The 18231-nt window shown below is 48.6% G+C and overlaps 5 protein-coding genes across 5 annotated transcripts; 4 read left to right on the top strand and 1 right to left on the bottom strand.

Moving 5' to 3' along the window:
- Nucleotides 1–869: 869 nt before the first annotated feature.
- Nucleotides 870–2384, top strand: TREMEDRAFT_26125 (uncharacterized protein; the record flags this gene model as incomplete). The annotated part of the gene is made up of 3 exons (XM_007000662.1): nucleotides 870–1202; nucleotides 1325–1446; nucleotides 1598–2384. 3 exons carry the CDS (start codon nucleotides 870–872, stop codon nucleotides 2382–2384), a joined length of 1242 nt encoding a protein of 413 aa, XP_007000724.1.
- A 2354-nt stretch (nucleotides 2385–4738) lies between these two features.
- Nucleotides 4739–7375, top strand: TREMEDRAFT_58685 (uncharacterized protein; the record flags this gene model as incomplete). Its single annotated transcript, XM_007001296.1, has 10 exons — nucleotides 4739–4943; nucleotides 5031–5046; nucleotides 5099–5360; nucleotides 5401–5472; nucleotides 5518–6321; nucleotides 6489–6863; nucleotides 6912–7049; nucleotides 7112–7240; nucleotides 7288–7300; nucleotides 7347–7375. The coding sequence occupies 10 exons, from the start codon at nucleotides 4739–4741 to the stop codon at nucleotides 7373–7375; spliced, it is 2043 nt and encodes a 680-aa protein (XP_007001358.1).
- A 701-nt stretch (nucleotides 7376–8076) lies between these two features.
- On the top strand, nucleotides 8077–11339 carry TREMEDRAFT_58684 (uncharacterized protein; the record flags this gene model as incomplete). The annotated part of the gene is made up of 8 exons (XM_007001295.1): nucleotides 8077–8199; nucleotides 8426–8720; nucleotides 8856–8913; nucleotides 8954–9212; nucleotides 9255–9326; nucleotides 9394–10317; nucleotides 10359–10790; nucleotides 10845–11339. The coding sequence occupies 8 exons, from the start codon at nucleotides 8077–8079 to the stop codon at nucleotides 11337–11339; spliced, it is 2658 nt and encodes an 885-aa protein (XP_007001357.1).
- Nucleotides 11340–12093: 754 nt separating this feature from the next.
- On the top strand, nucleotides 12094–15719 carry TREMEDRAFT_41800 (uncharacterized protein; the record flags this gene model as incomplete). Its single annotated transcript, XM_007000892.1, has 11 exons — nucleotides 12094–12323; nucleotides 12488–12745; nucleotides 13703–13859; nucleotides 13950–14115; nucleotides 14161–14283; nucleotides 14329–14395; nucleotides 14440–14603; nucleotides 14649–14663; nucleotides 14707–14826; nucleotides 14883–15190; nucleotides 15410–15719. The coding sequence occupies 11 exons, from the start codon at nucleotides 12094–12096 to the stop codon at nucleotides 15647–15649; spliced, it is 1848 nt and encodes a 615-aa protein (XP_007000954.1). The 3' UTR covers nucleotides 15650–15719.
- Nucleotides 15720–15799: 80 nt separating this feature from the next.
- Nucleotides 15800–17828, bottom strand: TREMEDRAFT_66924 (uncharacterized protein; the record flags this gene model as incomplete). Its single annotated transcript, XM_007001832.1, has 7 exons — nucleotides 15800–15858; nucleotides 16003–16195; nucleotides 16303–16677; nucleotides 16965–17044; nucleotides 17173–17247; nucleotides 17436–17671; nucleotides 17812–17828. The coding sequence occupies 7 exons, from the start codon at nucleotides 17826–17828 to the stop codon at nucleotides 15800–15802; spliced, it is 1035 nt and encodes a 344-aa protein (XP_007001894.1).
- Between the last annotated feature and the right edge of the window lie 403 nt (nucleotides 17829–18231).

Here is an 18231-nt window from a genome sequence, read left to right as displayed (position 1 = left end):
CCCGATTCTACCCGACCCCGAACTTCTTTCTCTCAGGAACAAACGCTAAATCCGATTTGATGAAATGACATCATGTCCTTTGAAGGGGGGCGACGGCGTGGCGGGCCTATCGCAGAAGCAAGTTTATTAGGAACGCTCAGATTCGGACTCTTTCATCATTGCATCTGTTAACCGAAGCCGGAAACAAAATTTAACAGTGGATTTCCGAATGATTTCAACGGCGTTCGCCGTTAAACAAGTGACAATCCGAATCCACCTTGTTGGATCTTTGAATCGTTCGTACAAACTCACTTTGACGATCATAAACTCATTCCGAACGTTTAAAACATGATCCCTCTGACGAGAAACCATGAGACCGGTATACCGGGTTTATATACTGACTCGGATTTACTTTTCTTCTTATCTTCCCATACTCATCTTTTTGACTTTCTCATACTTTCATATCTTCCCCACCACACCGCTGTGAGGATCGTGAATCGAAAAACAACGATCATCGACGCCTCTTCCCCACGCGTTGGATCGTTGGAGCCAGGGTGACATAACAAGCACAGACTTTTACGCCCTCTTTCCATCATTCTCACCTTTAACTCTCTCCCCTTTCTCTATCTCTCATCATCTTCCTCTGTAACTAGTCCCCCGTCGTTCGGTCGTGTTGTGACCTCATAACTCTCGTCATGAATCCAGATTTAGAACGTGGTCCTCTCGATCGTTCATCACGCGAAATCAACTCTTTAGCTGAATTTGACACCAACGTCGATCCCACCGCCACCGATACCAGTGTTGGACGCCAAGAAAGACAAGGTTCTCAAAGTTCTACCGTCGGTTCCGGTATTTCTGGTATTTCGACTGTGGAAGGTAAAGAAGTCGATATGATTACCCCTTCAAACCATCCACCATCATTATGGAGAAGATTTACCGTAGAATTGGATAGGATAATACTCAATTTAGGTCCTTCGTATTATTCCCTGACTATGGGAACGGGTATCGTTTCGATTTTATTGTATGGATTACCGTGGAATGGTTTATGGTTGAGATATATTGCAGAAGTTATATTTGTCTTCAACGTATTACTGTTTGTGTTGATCACTCTGGGTAGTGTGGTGAGGTATGTCAAATATAAGGGATTATTCGGAGCGGTATTGAAACATCATACTTCGGGTATGTTTTGGGGATGTATGCCTATGGGTCTTGTCACCATCATAGTCAGTCATCTCTTCGATCTACTTTCGTCGATGCCTTCTTTATGTAGACGGTCGTTATGATTTCAACCGATCTTGATAGGATTAGTATGAAGAACGGAACCGGGGTTCAGACTGACACATAGAACATGATCGCCAAGGTTTGCGTCCCGGCTTGGGGTTGGAGAGCCGCACAACTTGCCTTGGGATTATGGTGGATCGACGTCATCTTCAGTATCTTGATCAACTTTGGAATGCTCTTTTACATGTGAGTTGTTTCCATTATCTCTTCAATCAATTCTCTCTCTCTTTCGTCATCCCACAGTATTCAACTTTCATCACTCGACTGCCTGTCATTGATTCCACCACGGTAATGTCACAGCATAGCCGGCTGGATGGAGCAAATCACTCACCCTCAGCTTCGCCCGCCATACCCACACTATCGAGACCGTCTCCGCTCCATGGCTACTACCCATCGTCACCTCCGTCGTCGTTGCCGCTTCCGGCGGTGTAGTCGGAACGGCTCTTCTTCCCTTCTCCCCATCCCTAGCTCGTTCCGTCGTCCTCATCTCATACGTCGTATGGGGTACCGGTGTCCCCGTTGCCCTCATGCTCATCGTTCTATGGATATACCGTACAGCATTGATCGGATTACCCGCACCGGCCGCTCTTCCCAGTGTATTCCTACCTCTCGGTCCATGTGGTCAAGGAGCATTCGGTATAGCCCTTCTCGGTAAAACGGTCCGACAATTAAGTTATGATTATTCCACACCTTTCGCTCTACTCGAAACACCAGAATCGTCACTTCGTCTAGCCGATGCAGTTTATGCCGGTGGTTTAGTCACTGCTCTCATCTTATGGGGATTAGGATTAGTATGGTATACCATAGCACATGCTATATTCGTCGATCATTTCTTCCGATGTAACAGAGACTTTTTCGGAAAGACAAGTTTCACAATTGGTTTCACGGCGATTACTTTCCCTATCGGTGTTTGGGCAACAGCGACAACAGAGTTAGCACAGGAATTGGATTCCATGGCTTTTAAAGTCATAGGAACAGTAGTGAGTTTACAAGTGACTTTCAATTGGGTTTATGTGATGGTATTCACTATTTGGAAAGCTTGGGAAGGGACTATATGGGTTGATCCAGCCTTGAGTGGGTTCGAAAAAGGGAGACCACCATTGAGGTTTGGAGGAAAGTTATGAAGGGAGAGAAAGATGTATTTGGGAAATCATGTGTATGATATGGACGATTGGGAAAACGTTGTGAATGATATGAGATTATTATGCATTAGATGGCGTTTGAGTTTGCTTCATTCAAGATTCATTGATCTTTGAGAAAGACAACGAATCACGTCAGTATGGCGTCTTGCAACTTGAGTTCGTCTTTCTGGACCAACTCGTAAACTCCGATAAACGCCGGGCTATCTTATCGTTCACTAACTCACATCTTCGCCCACATGCCCCACCACTAGACCCGCCGTCCCTCTCCACTCATGGTGTTACTACTTCTCAGGCAGCAAGATCAGAGGTCGATACCAGAAAGAAGAAGATGCTTCAATGGGACACTGAATATGACGAACCGTACATCCCTCTCGGTGATGGGATACGAATCACCCCTCTTCGATTTGACGACGTAGAGACGTGGTGGGAATTATATTCGGAGAAGGGAATATCAGATAATAACATCAGGAATCCGAAACCGTGAGGCTTTCAAGTTACCAGTATCATGTCCATCATCCACCGTTCATCTACTCACAAGAGTGTAAATTCCCCCAAAAAAGCCAGATCCTCATGTCATGTGGAAATGGACCTCGGGTCCCTTGCTAATTTCGTCATGCGTCCTGTCATGAGGATATGCTTTCTTCCTTCTCCATCTTTACTCTTCCCTGTCTTTCTGTCTTTCATTTGAAATACAGTACGAATACATGTGTCGCATGCGTCCTTTTACACCCTATCACTTCCTTCAACACCCTGTCACCCTGCTCTATCTCCCTTCAGACTGATGTGGATATCACCCATCGGCCCAAATGTCCACATCATTCAGATGATCGAGAAACTACGGGGGGGATACAGAAATCTCCACAACACAATGCTGATACCACAGTCTTCCCAGAGAACTCGCAGAAAGACAAGTCGTCGAGAAGATGGAATATGCTAGACCGTTTTTGACACAACTACAAGCTCTCCGATCGACGGGCACTAAGAAAGAAGATTGGGTGATTGGGGGTTGTCCGTTTCATGTTATCCGTACTGATTCGGGGAAGATTATAGGTATGTCCTGATTCACTCATTCTCCCTGTCATCTTTCCTCGTGTTTTACTCGTCCCGCTACATCCCCTCATTCCTTCTTATTTGGTCAAGTCTATGAACCTCCTTTTGGTCTCAGAGCTCGCGTCCTGAGTTCGGGTCCATAGCTTCGGTGGAATCCAATCGCGATGACTGGAGAAAACGACTCACGCACAAAGGCACAATCAACTGTCATCTTTCAGACGTCCCCTTTCCCCCTCCAGAACCCCTTTCACAATACGCCCATGTGAACCAAACTTGGGATCTAGGATACAACGTTTCCTCCCAATACACTGGCAGAGGGATAGCGAAAGCTGCTGTCAAAGGGCTGGTGGATGATTGGTGTGTACCCTTCATGAGATTGAGGAGGATCAGTGCGGTGAGCCCTTTCCCCAAACACCGAACATCGAGTGAGGGGAAGAAAATTCGAGCCAATCTCATACATACATCGGACCCTCAATATCGAGGATTCCCTTGGCAAATTACATATGACATTCCAAAAAGATTGCCACCAGACTACTCCTTGAGGGATGTGCTGACAAGAAGGGAGCAAAAGCAACAAACCCAGCTTCACATGTTGTCTTGCGTCATTCGGGGTTGCGGGAAGTCTTCAGATATCCTAGGACACTGCCTCGTGGACTAGGAGGGGAGACTTTTGAAGCGATCAAATTCGTCAAAGATATGCCACCGAGTTGATTTGATGCATCAACCTGTAAGTAGTACTTTTCCCAGGAGAGCCAACTACTGTCGACCCCTCCCGAGCTCCCGAGGATCTTGAGCGGCTTCATTCACCTGTATAACGGATCTTCACATATACAGAGGGTGTCAATCGTCGTCATATATACTACCACGCATTAGGTGGTGATCAGCACAAGCCATCCTTTCCAGATCGGCGTCCGAAAACTCTTGACACTCTGAACTCGTACTTTCACTTTGTGTCATCCCGTCATCCTGTCATCTTCGTGCAAGTGTCTCGACAATCGCTTCGCATAGTCATTCCGACCGTCTCATTGTTACCCCCTCTTTCGCGACCATGTCTAACATTCGAAAAAAAGCCTTGCAGGCTCACAAAAAGCTCCAGGAGCAGTATGGCGAGATGGCTCCTCCTTGCGACCTTTATTGTGATCAATTTGAGATCTATGAGGTTAGCACTGAATTCCTTTCACCTTCTTCTTGAAGCTTCGCGTAGAATCCAGGAAGTGGGCTTCTTCGTAAAACCATCGCTGCTGGAGAGGTATGGCTAAGACCAGCGCAACACCACTACCAAGCCCATGCCCGTACCCTTGAACTTGGTTGACAGATGCCTGCTGGCGAAACTGACAGTCGACGCGTTCGACCGACAGCAACATTTTTTCAAGCTCAAGACCGGTGTGATACATATGTTTCGAGGGGAGCAAACCACCTCGTCAGTCGTCGACTGGCCTCTGCTCAACCGAATCGGGATGATAGATCTGCTCTGTCCCAATAGGCACCAAGGTAAGTCATCAGAGTAGAATTTTCCTTCATGTGCTGATGGAGCGGGCTGTGTGTTGTTGTGTCGCGTACTTGGCGAGCTTGAAGTAGATATAAATGTGAGATTGTGAGTCGCCCGTTCACAGTATGAAGGTATTTCATGGCTGACGAGAGTATAGCACAGTCGAAGACCCGTCAGGCCTGGCTATGAACGTCGCCATCGGCGACTTGCCATTACAAGTCGGTGATGGACTGGACATGGCATCGCTTGATCAGACTTACGCGAAGGGGGCCATCTTGGCTATTCGGGAACCTCGCATCAGGTTCATTCAACCTACGGGGTATGAAACCGAGATACGAGTGGACGTGGCAACCGACATAATCCGCGTTCACGAGCGTGATCCTGAGATTCGCCATGTCCGTTGGAATTATCCGTCCCCTGTGAGTTGTTCTTGGGGGTCGTAACCTAATTGATCTGCAGCATGTTGATACCCGAACACCTGAAGACCTTAAAGTAGAGGGTAACAAAGCGGTACAGGCTGGTAGATTTTCGGTGGGTTGTTTTCATCTACGCCTCATATTCAGACCCTGATCGCAGTTGGCTTGCGCACTCTATTCCACGGCGCTTCTGTACCCTTCATCCGAGATGGACCAAAGTCTTTCCTTCGCCCTTCGTCTCAATCGTGCTCTCACCAACATTCGTATGGGTCGTTATGCCACCGCTCATCTTGACTGTTTGGACGCAGAGAAGCTCAAGTATCAACCGACTCCCACGCAAGTCGAGAAGGTCCTCTGGAGGAAGGCTCAGTCGGCTTACGGCTTACGTATGTGGTCTTTGGCCGGAGATCTCGCTCAAAGCGCTTTCGATGTCGGACTTCAGGAGGCCACGACCATGATCCAGGAAGTGAAAACTCGTCGCGAAGAAGAGTCCGGGAAATACGATTGGGAAGCACATCGCCAAACGCTCGCCAAGAAGGGTACGCCAGTGATGTCCGATTATGTTGGCCCTATTCAGGTCGTACATATTCCAGGGCGTGGACGTGGAGTCGTGCTGACTGCCGACGTGCAAGCCGGTCAGCTTCTCTTGGTCGACACTAGTCTTTCAAGCAGGGAATTGCCTGAAAACCCAAAATTTGTGGAGACGAACCTTGAGGATCAAAGCGTGAAGTGGACTGTTGCACTTCTAAGGAGTGCAGCAATGTACCAGCTCATGGATGATCCTGGAATGGTGGAACTTTGGAATGATTTGAGTCGTAGCAAAGCTAAGCCAAGTCATCAAATCCCATCACTGCGCGTTTCCCGCACTGTCGAGACCCTTCGAAAGCCCGCCATAGTCGATCCGATGGCCATTGGTCACGCTATTCGCATCAATGCCTTCATGGGCGCCAAGGGCTATGCGCATGTCCAACGTCTGTTTTCTTTCTTCAATCATTCCTGTGTTCCCAATATCTACACCACTGACATAGGCCATGTAGGTCCCTTTTCCGTCTTCTGAGCCTCTTGTCATCTCGTGCCGTCGCACATCTTCCTTCTTATTCGTTGTCTGTTGTGCGCTGGACTGACTATCAGACTGTCGTCATGCGCGCTGCCGCCGACCTGAGCAAAGGTACCGAGTTGACCACCACCTACTGCGAATCGTGCACCATTCCATATTCAGTCCGTACCGCTAGTCTCTCATCCCTCTGGGGCTTCCACTGCGCCTGTCAGCTATGCCGCGAGGATGCCGCCGATGATCATGTCTCGAGAGAACGGCTCGTGAATGAATACCTCAAGTCCGGTAAGGTGACGAGAACCTCTTTCGCAACGCCCCACTACGCTTCGATGATCTTGGACACCAGCAAACTAAGTGAGACCTATCACCCATCGAGAAGGTACAAACTTTACATGTTCCTTGGCTTAATCACAAGGGCCCTGGCGACAAGCGATCGGGAAGTGGCCATGGAGGTAAGTCACCGTTCCGGACTCGTCATTCAATCATGAGCTCATCAATAGGCTTTCAAGGCACTTGGTGCAACGCCAGCAACCCCCGGGCAGCTTCAACGGCACGGAAGAGTACTTCAGACCGTTGGCGTTATGGATGAATCTTACATGGCTGCTCTAATTGCTGTTGCAAAGACATTCAAGAACGAAGTGAGTATCTCCAAATCTTGTTGCACATATCCATGCCGTAAGTATTGAAGCTAAAAGTTCAGGCGGCTGAGTGGGTCAATACGGCTTGTTGGGCGCACGATGTTATGCGTGGGGGAGGCCGACGATACTTTGAGGCCAAGTACGGTCATCAGATTCCCAAAGGGGTAAAATGGGTATACAAATGTCCCATCGTGGGCGTCCCAACCTGACAAATGCCACGGCAAATCTATTGGACCAGATACATGTATATAGTGAGTCGTTTCATGTGGTAGTGATGCTGTTCTGACATACATCCAGTATCATCGGAGTTGAGGATGAGTAGGTGAATAGCCATCATGCGACATATGAGCTGCAAGTACGAGGCCTAGTCGCGACATTGCGACCCAACACCGAAGACTAAAGGTGACCTCGAGATGGCTCTTCGATTTGTCCTTCGGAGAAGCGCTCGCTGGGAGTGACTTGATAAGTATCGACAATTCATGATCACTGACTATCCGGGCTTACCCAAAGGGACGACCGACTGCAGCTGGAAGTCTACTGACCTCACTGACATCCCCAAAAGGGTAGAAATGATCGAGATCATGAGGTCATTGATAGTCACGATCGGTATCACACACAGTACATTCCTCTCCCAACATAATGCTCCATCTCTTCGGTCTGCTTTCTCCTTCCTTGTCTTCTCTCCTCTACCTATGCGTCAATTGTGAACAGTACCTGAGCACTTTCCTCCGGTGTTCTTCTCCCCTCATCATACTCTATCAGTACCTTGACTCTCACTATTCTTGTCCTGTACACGTGTTCCTTTCATACTTCCTCCTCTCATCCACCGTCTGATTTCCAATAGACCTCAAGGACTATCAGTTCCCTCCCGTCCCTTATTTTGCCTCTCCCCCCTCCTCTCGATTTCCTCCTCGGGCATCTTCATCATCGTGAAGCCTCTGTGAGGAGTTGTACCGACCCTATCCACCCTTCCGAAGTCGCAAGAGCTTAACTCGTCGTCATCGTCACTCAAAGTTTCGGCCACGATATGAACCTTCCACTTCAACAATCGATGCACTCTGCTGAAGGTTTGAGAGTTGCAAATGGAGTGACGTTGGACGCAGGGAACGAGGTGCACCAGCCCACTAGCACAGTTCGACAGTTATTCCTGGTAAGTTGACTTCTCCTTCGTCATAATCTTTTGCTGTCTCCAAACATTTCCTCATCTTCGCGATGCCTTCCGTGTTCTGCGCAACTTTCCCATACTTCCTCCCACATATTGCCATCCAATGCGTCATCTCCTTGTCAATCAACAAGTCAGTCTTCCCTGATGTCAACGGCCCAATAGTCAATGGGGAACCGCAACCAGGATGGACGAAAGGATCACTGACTGACAGCTGGATGAACATGGACCGATTCTCACTTCGTTCTGGCTATATCTCTTGCCGCGTCATATGCGCTTGCAAGCGCAAGAGCCTGGGTGGACTATCTTCAAGAATTATCCGACCGATATCAACAATAGGGGGTGGAACAGCATGAGGACGGTATCAAGAGGGTATACACAGGGTCAGGAGCTACAAATCCAACATCGCTGTTCTTCGATCCAATACCGGACATATGGTCGTATAGAGCCTTGGTACAAACTCATGATTGTTCTGCTCAAGGATCTGATGTGTCCTTACCGCCATATAGGTGAGTGGTTGCCAATCCGTGCCTTTTCATTTGAGGCTTGGGCATAGGTAGCCAATACGACAATCACCCGTTGGTCATTCTCGGCACCTACTATGCTTGACAGTACTCTCCTGGAAGTCATGACTGAAGTTACAGGGAAAGTAGTTATTTGCCGCGTCGTCACTTCCATCATTATCAACTCTGAATTGAATCTGTGAGTTTGTTTTGAGGTTGGATGAAGTTATAAAATGTAGCATCGTTGAGGATTTTTCCGGACTCACGACGCATGTGGAGATATTGAATCTACCTACGCTCCGATCACCATCGGCAATCCCGCTCCAGGAGCTCAACGAGATATTTCCCGTGGGCGCATTATTCGCTATCAAAGAGCCTACAACTCTGTCTCTGATTTATGGCCATGGGAGAATCCGTGTAGAAGTCCCCGGTGAAATCGAGCGACTGCACCCGCTGGACCCTAGGGTGGCCAACTTTAAGTGGCAGTTGGAGCCTCTTGTCAGTGATGTCAGCCGGCTACGCGGAGAGGACTGAAATCAGAACTCCGATCGCAGAAGTCTATCACAAGTCGTTGGGGTAGGAAATGAGGATGTTTGGAGAGGTTGTTCCATGGTGAGCGCAGTCATTGGGAGAGACAGGAGGCGTTGAGATAATCTGACCCCAGACCGCTTTATACCAGCTCACTTATGGTCTCGCTCTCCCCTCTAGTCTACGCTCCGCAGACATGACATGCTTGTTACTGGCTCGACGGGCATCCGCGAATCTGGGCGCCAACAGGCCCGCTTCTTCGTATCGCGATCTTCAGGAGGCGGAGAAGATCCCCATCAAATCGGACTGCGTTCAGGACGTGCAAAAGGAAATAGTATATCACAAAGCCAAGGCGGCTTATAGGATGGGATTATGGAGACACGCTGACATGCTGGCCCAGCACGCATTCGACACTGGTACCAGAAAGGCGTCTGCGATCCTGAATAAACTCGACGTCCGTCTGGAGGAGGGATTGGGGAATTATGACTGGAACGCACTTTTCGACAGATATGTCGCCGGGCGTCGACTCGATGTAGCAAATTATGTCGGTCCGGTCAGAGTCGTCCGAGTCCCAGGCAAACACAGATCTCTCGTACTCACGTCCGACGTATATGCGGGTACTCTTCTGCTGGTCGAGAAGGCTCTGATTCACGCCAGTCGTTCAGAACGGTCCAGCTCGCAACCCAGTCGGCTGGATCCTGTCAGTGGGGACGTCAAAGAAGACGCCCGAGTCATCGCCACGAGAAAAGCGGTACAATTGTTGATCGACGAACCTCGCTTGAAGAAGATTTGGGACACTTTGTTTCCATCAGTAAACCCCGAATCGGCAGTTCTTGAACTGTCTGAGACCGAAAGGCTCGAGGCTTTACACGAGCCCGTCTCCTTGGATATTCACAGTATCTGTACCAAAATAGCTATCAACTCCTTCGGTCTATCGCCCATCACGGCGAAAGGTTTCCACTCTGCTCCAATGAGAAAGGACGGAGAGGTAGACAAGGACACGGCGATATGGCCCACCGTGTCCATGATAAATCACTCTTGTTTACCCAACACGGTGCATATCGCATGGGGAGATGTGAGTGGTTTTAGTAAAGAAAGTATTAGTGCTGAGACCAGGTCGCTGTCGTGAGAGCGCTGAACGACATGTCGGCAGGAACAGAACTCACCATCTCATATTTCTCCCGCGAACAACCTTACGAAACCCGAGCGGCCAAAGCGAAACAGTATCTCTTCACATGTGATTGTAACCTATGTGCAGCGGACCGAATGGATGAATCGATACGACGCGGCAAACTCATGGAGAAGTTTGACATGGCGAAACAAGCCAGTCGAAATATTTTACTCTCCCCTCGATGTGCGCCTGAATGGATGGATCGTAACAAACGATTCAGGAAGGAGATGGAAATGTTTGGGATGGAGATCGAGAGGACTTATGCTCCCGGAAGGACCATTCGACTGGAATTGGCTAGAGTGTTGCGTCTCATGACTGAGCACTACAATGATACAATGGACCATCGAAATGTCGCAGATATCAATAAAGCAATTGAGGTGAGTCTGAACTTTGGATCTCATGAAGGAAAGACATGGTGTTGATACCGGCAGTTGGAAATCAAGGCGCTGGAATGTAGCGGGGCTGTTGTTTCCACTCCTGAACAGAGTGCGATTCATGGCCGAACGATTGAGCGATTGGGACCACAAACGGACGAACAGATTATGGCCACGCTCCGGATCATGGGAATGCATGCCAGTCTCGCAATGAGTGTGCCATCCCCAGTTTCAGAGACTGGTCAAGAGTTCCTACAAGTAGATGAGACTCCGATGAACGAGAATGAAGAACGGTCTCATCACTGGTATGATACGGCTTGCTGGATCCACGAGTTGATGTATGGTGGAGGATCGAGATTACGTGAGGTGAGATATGGGAGTGAGGTTGAGAGGCAGCTAGGGTTCGATGGGATGATGGAGAGAAGTGCTGAGCACGACGAGGATGAGGAAGGCGAGGAAGATGAGGAAGATGAGGACACCGAGAGTGAGGACGATGAGGATGATTCGGATAGTGAAGATGACTGGGACGCATGGGACGATGGGGTCCGATGAGAATATCGAATCAGGCTTGTGATGTTGATTTCGTAAACTTTGGTCAATCGTTGCATGTCGCCTGTTGGATGTACTTGTTCATCTGACTGATCGGTTGCCTGCGAGGTCAGAAGCAGCGCTGGACCGCGTGAGCCGTACTTGAGAAGCAACATTGCATCGCGAGCCAATGATGTGATGATGTTGTGTTTGAGTAGTACATAGTTGTGTTGTTGCCAAGAGGTGGGATCATGGATCATGGTGGCGATCGGAAGTAGCAGTGTAACCGGCGGCGAAACGCCGGTGGCCCGTGCCCCTTCCACCCATCTCCACTTTGCACCCAAAACTCCATCTCTCTTACACTTTACTTTCCCTTCTGTCTCACTAATCCTCCACTCCGGTCAACCATCGCCGATATCTCAGCATACTGCACAGGCACATCCAATTAATCTAATCTATCAGCAAGATTCCAGCTCATCAAACATCATGAGCGACCGGTCCTCGCCGGATGGAGATGAGGAGGCTGATGTCCCTCGAAAGCAAGGCAATAGTAGGTTTCCACCTACATCCTTCCTCTCTCTCTCTCTCTTCTTTGGACTGCCGAATAGATGCATAGAGTATGGATGATTATGTTAACGCCATTCTCACTATTTCTCAAATACAGGAGCATGCGTACGTCCTTTTCTTGATATCTCTCAACCTCTCATGTCTCCATCAATCATGTTTCTGCCAGTGATCGCATGCAATCCATTTCCTTCCTTCACGTGATTACGATGAGATGGATTACGTCTTATCCTTGGACCTCCTCCTTGACTCGCCTGCGCTCCCGTCAAATAGGTGGCGAGGGGTCACAAGATTGAGGCAGACGACTGATGGTCAGGACTTTTGCCATAGGATGAAGATGAAATGTATCGGCAAAGAAAACCCTCCGTGCAATCGATGTCGTCAGTCTGGTCATGTGTGTACCTTCGATGGACCACGGAAGTCGAAGAGCTCAAAGGTTGAAGAGTGAGTGGGCCATTGTCGAGTTTTCATGTGATGGCTTTGCTCCTTCTCACCCCTGGATATTGATCACGAAAACTTTCGCTTTTCAAACGAACGAAGAGCCCATCCGTCGGAGAAAATCTCTGAAGAAAGCTCTTTCGACCGAGTGACATGTGCTGATTGATCAGCCGACTGAGAATCGTAGAGGCGCAAATGGGGGCGTTACAGACGACCATGGAAGAGCTGTTGAGATTGCAGCAAGGAGGCTCAAGACCGATGTTTACCCCGCAAACTATGAACAGTGGTCAACATGCCACAGATAGTGAGTCTCACCTCACCTCCTCTTTTCTGTCCAATTCCCGATCCCCCGCAACGGACCAGATGTGTGATGCGTTGGACACAGAAACTGACCGCACAGACTCGTTTCAACACACGCCTCCGGTAGCGTCGAGTACACCGGGCACCTTGCTCAGTCTGGAATCTTTTCTCGATAACAATGGAGGTGTTGGTGCCGCTCAACGACATTCTTCCATCACTCGAGAGAATATTCTAGAGCAACGACCATGGGCCCGACCTCCTACTCCACCCCCGAACCCCGCACACCTCAGTTCAGACAGCGACGACGATTCTGATCCTCTCGACCCTTCTCGAGCTGGCGCCCCTTGGGATAACATGCTCTCCCTAGCTGAAGCCGCTCGGCTGAAAGCGGATGGACACCACGATTTCAACCTCGATGGTGATAGGGATAGCACAACTGGGAAACGGAAAGTTGAAGCTAAGATATACCCCTTCGAGCCAGACGCAAAGCGTCAGAAGACGGCCGGGTCGAAACCGGATAACGAACTGAAACGTGCTCTACCGTTGCAGCAGGTGAACCGGGTGCATGCTTTCAAAGATCCCATGGACCTCGGTTGGTGTGGTGAGGAAAGAGGAAAGCAGCTGTATGATGTGTAGGTCTTTCGAAGCAGATGAAAGGGGGTCGCTGAAAACCAGATTTTTCCAAAGGTGTCATATGTACATGCCATGCTTCGACCCAGAGGTGGACACTTGGGACAGGTGAGTGATGCGGGCGAGAATCACTGTGGGCGCAGAGTGCTCATGTCAGCTTGCGGCGTAGATCTCCATTCTGCATCACGGCCATCATGATGGTAGGCGCCAAAGTGGAAGATGCTGGTGGACCAGAGAGTGAGCTACAGCGACAGTGCAGAGAGCATGCAGAGAAGATCGGTGAGTCGGAATTGAGTTACAACTGGGTCTTGCTGACAATAAAAGGCATGAGCACCCTCTTCACGCCTATATCCCGTATCGAAGTTGTTCAGGCTATGGTAATAATGGCATCATGGGGAGATACTAGCTGGCGGCCTGGTGGTGAGTTTGTTTAGCTCTCAGCTTGAGAAGTAAAGTACTGAGTTGAAAGGTCATGCCATGCGGATAGCCATGGACATGGGCTTGTATCGATGTCTACCTTACCTTGCTCAGAATGGCATGGGGGCCGGTAAAACACCTGATCAGATTAGAGAGGACTATCCACTGGTCGTTGGGGCGCGTATGTGGTTGGCAGTGAGTCAATCTTGTTTTTGTGAAAACGCTAGTCTCTCTGCTGATATCGGGCAGTTGTACAAGATGGAACACGAGTGAGCACACACAAAGGTTTCCAGAATGAAGCTCACTAGCAGGATGGCATTCAACATGGGGCGACCCGCTCTGTTTGCTGGAGAAGAGACGATCCGGCATTCCCGCCAATTCCTTGAGCATCCATTGTCAATCAGCACTGATGCGCGTCTGGTATCTTCAAGCGAGTTGTTGACGTTGCGATGTGAGTGGTGCTATCCACTTAAACAGGGTGAGGTTGATCTCGTAGTGCCCTTACATCAACCATACTCTATCCTCCCGGCTAGCGCCAGCATGCCTGGTCTCGACGAGAAACTCATAGAGTCACGGAGAAAAGTCGACGAGTGGTATACCTATTGGGAGCAATATTTCGGTCAGTGCTGCATTCTCCATCAGACCACACCGCTGATGCCCGTAGTCGAACGTGGCGTACCTGCCACAGATCTATTGCGCGAAAATATCGTCACTGGTCGATGCGGTACATTGTGAGTTCAATCCAGGTCTCCGATAATCTGCGCTTACAACGCAGCATGTATGTTAACTCACGGATCCTGCATGGGGTGAGGAACAAACAAGACATTGCCCATCTTTCAGATCAGCGCAAAGAAGCCTTGATCATAGCTGTCCGAGCGGCTGAGAAGTTGGTGGCTACAGCTCTTCGTGGAGGGCAGTATAAAGAGAACTTCCGATATGGTACGTCCTCCTTATCACATATGTGATCACGCTGACGTCTCGTAGCGAATCTGTACACGCGTATGTCCTCAGAACACATCTTGTTCATCACTAATCGTCTTAGATATGGGCGCCGCATTCGCTTCTCGTTTTCTGATTCGTATGGCTTCCCTTCTACCCGAAGCGGTGGACGTCCGGCAAGTCAGCAGGGATGTAGAACAAATTGCTCAACTTCTCACTCAGGGTAAATTTCATCTTTATAGTCCTTCCCGAATTCCACTGGGCATTTGCTGATCCCAGTCCCCGGATTCCAATTCGCTACGTTACTCCGCGATGTCCTCCAACGTGCGAGACGCAATCGGATCCTACCTCCACCTTCTAAAGCACCTTCTCCAATCAAACAAATCATGCCTCTCCCACCGATAGATTGGGACCCCACATTACCCACGATGACTTCCACTTCTACTCCGGCCCACAATAACCTCCCTCCGCCCAGTTTCAACTTTAACGATTTGGACACTATCACTACTAATTTCGACTTTACGTATGCCGATCAATTATTCACCAATTCTGGACGGACTTCTGGACCGCCACAGACGTTGACATTTGTGTGTAATCTTCTTTTCATTCCAATCACCCCGATTCTTACCCCGTCATGCCGTGCAAGATCTTCATACCTACAATGAAGTGGGATGAAGGACACTCTCCCACCTCGACCTGCCTCACAGGGTGAGACTGCCTAGCCATATGCGGTGTCGCGCCCTACAATGACCGTTAAGAGTCATCAAGTAACAAAGTACGTGAAGGTGGATTTGAGCTGATCACAGCCTCCTGAAACACCCGGAACGAACAACATTGACAGTCAAGGTTACTTGCTTGACATGTGGTTCCCCTTCCCACCTCTTGGCGAATCAAGTCCTCCTGGAGCCTCCATCGGACTCGCTGGCCCCGTAACCGGCGAAGGGGAAGGCCAACCTCCCGTCCTGGCCACTCCGGCTGCATTACCGCTCGGACCGGGTCCTGTACAGAATGGTCAGTCTGGTGCGCAAAGTCAGACATGGTGGTGATTTTCATACTTCTTCTCAATGAGTAATAATTCATTATTCGACAAGTTATGCATCTATCATTATCCCCAAAGACCAAGATGGGACGAGATAGTGTTGACTTACTACGCTTTATGCCAGATATGGAGGAAGAGATGGAGTGAGAGTAGGGTTTTATTGCACCATGGCTGGCATAGGTTCTCCTTTGACCCCGGCAATAGCGTTCCTAACGCCTATCTGATCAGTCGATTATTTGGTCCACGGATCAAGATGGACCATCTGGACAGGTCATACTGACGGTGAAAACCATACCGAACTGTCCATAGCCAGTATATAAGGAGAAGACAAAAGTGATAGTATGAAGGGAGACCACTCACACAATTCCGCCATGGCTTTCCTCGTGTCGACATCCGCCGAACCCATATGTGGGATGATCACACAATTCTGAGCTTTGACAAGAGGATGATCAGATGATATATTAGGTTCACCAGTGATCACATCTAACCCCGCACCAAATATCTGACCTGTCGATAATGCATGAGCTAGATCATCAGAATTAACGATAGGTCCCTAATGTCAACTTTTCTTTCTCAATCTCTCCAAACCTCACCCGCCCCCTACATTTTCTCCTTATTAGTGCAACTGATATATGAAGTGTATAATGGAATATGACTCACTCTGGCCGCATTGACCAAAACAGCAGTTTTCTTCATTTTCCCAAGGAATTCAGAATTGACATAATCTTTCGTACTGGGATTCAAATCACATAAAACTATCAAGATATCCGATTCTGAAGCAAGTTGATCTCTCTCTACAAGTTTAACCTTCACACCGAACCTATGACTGAATTGTTGATCGATCTCCATTTGGTTGGAACGTGCATGAGATGAAACGTATTGGACTTGAGGAGGATGTGTTTTGGATGTGAAAGCTAGTAAACGGGAGAGAACATGTTGTGATATACGACCAAAACCTAAGAAAGATAGTACCAGAGATGGATGGGAGATGGATGGACCGCAGAGTATGAATGGTGCCCATGGGAGTTTAGACCACTAATAATTGTTAGGTCGTGATTTCTGAGGGGTACATGAGGAATGAAAAGGAGAATACAGCGAATTGGGCAATTTTGCAGAGGAATGTGATCAAAGTGACGATATTCAGAATGTTGGATTCAGATTGAGGGAAGATTGGGAAGGAAGAGGAAAAGGGGATTTGTTGGATTCAGAATAAGGGCGGAAGAAGTCAGGACTAAAAACCGTTGTGAGAGATTTGGTTGGAAGGGGGACGGAGGAACGGAGATGGAATGGAGGGGGGAGATGAGGCAAGAGAAATCACTCACTCCACCTGATTTAACCAAGGAAATACCTTCTTCCACTCTCCGCAATGTCATCAACACCAACATGACGGTGATATCAGCGACTATTTGTCAGTCATCATTCTTCCCCTTCTCCCCCCATATATTTCGCTTTCGTGCTCTAAACTTCCATGTTCTCTCGCCTCCTGCTCTTCCTCTTCACTCTGAATTCTGGCATGTTGGATAAACTCACCAGCATCACTCAATACTCCCGGTGTATGTCCTATCTTGATACCTCGTCGTTTAGCGCCTTCGATGTTGATATGGTCTATAAATCAGCATTCATCTCGCCACACTTATCCTCCATCACATTGCTGATACGTTGTCGCATTCCGTCCTCCAGATCACTATCTAGAATTCCTATATCCGTTCCGTGTCACAAATGGAATTTGGAAACTTTATGGCAATAAAGGCAGAGGAACATAGTGAGACATTATCAAACAGAGAAGAACTCACCATACCCCACACTAAAAGTGGAGACCACCTTCAAATTCTCATTACAAGCCTTCAAGAACTCATCATCCACTTTGTCGCTAGGTTGGGAATGCATCAAGCATACTCCCCTCACTTCTGGGTCAGCTAAATGACCGAGCACCCACTCTCGGCTCGGAGCGGCATCATGAGGATTGATTATAGTTTCCAGGCCTGAAGAAGCGAGGATGGACATTGCGTCCGGTCCTAAATTTCTAGTTCTACTTAGTCAGAAAAGGAACAGCGTGTTAAAATGCAATTTCCCCAGTGAAGCCCGACACATTCCGAGCTAGTTGTACATCGTTGGTTCTTCCCTCCTAGCGATTGACACAGGTTTACTCGATGAGGGATTCACACTCACACAAGTATTTTGGGCATTATAAAGCAGTGGAGTAGTGAGTAAAGCGACAAAGATGTTCTGGGTACAACTCTAAGCGAAACTGGATAATCGCGACGGGGGTCGAATTAATGCCGACGGAAATGTGCGGATTGCGCCGGGTTCCCTAGGGAACATTGCATAATACCTACGCTGCTCATTTTCAGACTAAGTAGAACTAGACATTATAGGACCGGTCGCAATGTATATACTCGCTTTTTCAGGCATGGAAACTATAATCAATCCTCATGATGCCGCACCGAGCCGAGAGTGGGTGCTCGGTCATTTAAGCTGACCTAGAAGTGAGGGGAGTTTGCTTGATGCCTTCCCAACCTAGCGACAACGTGGATGATGAGTCCTTGAGGGCTTGTATGAGAATTTAGAAGGTGGTCTCAACTTTTAGTG

This window comes from Tremella mesenterica, assembly GCF_000271645.1.
Source record: "Tremella mesenterica DSM 1558 unplaced genomic scaffold TREMEscaffold_1, whole genome shotgun sequence".
In the NCBI taxonomy this organism is placed as follows: Eukaryota; Fungi; Basidiomycota; class Tremellomycetes; order Tremellales; family Tremellaceae; genus Tremella; species Tremella mesenterica.
Note: the sequence above shows the minus strand (reverse complement) of the source record. Positions and strands in the feature narration are given on the sequence as shown.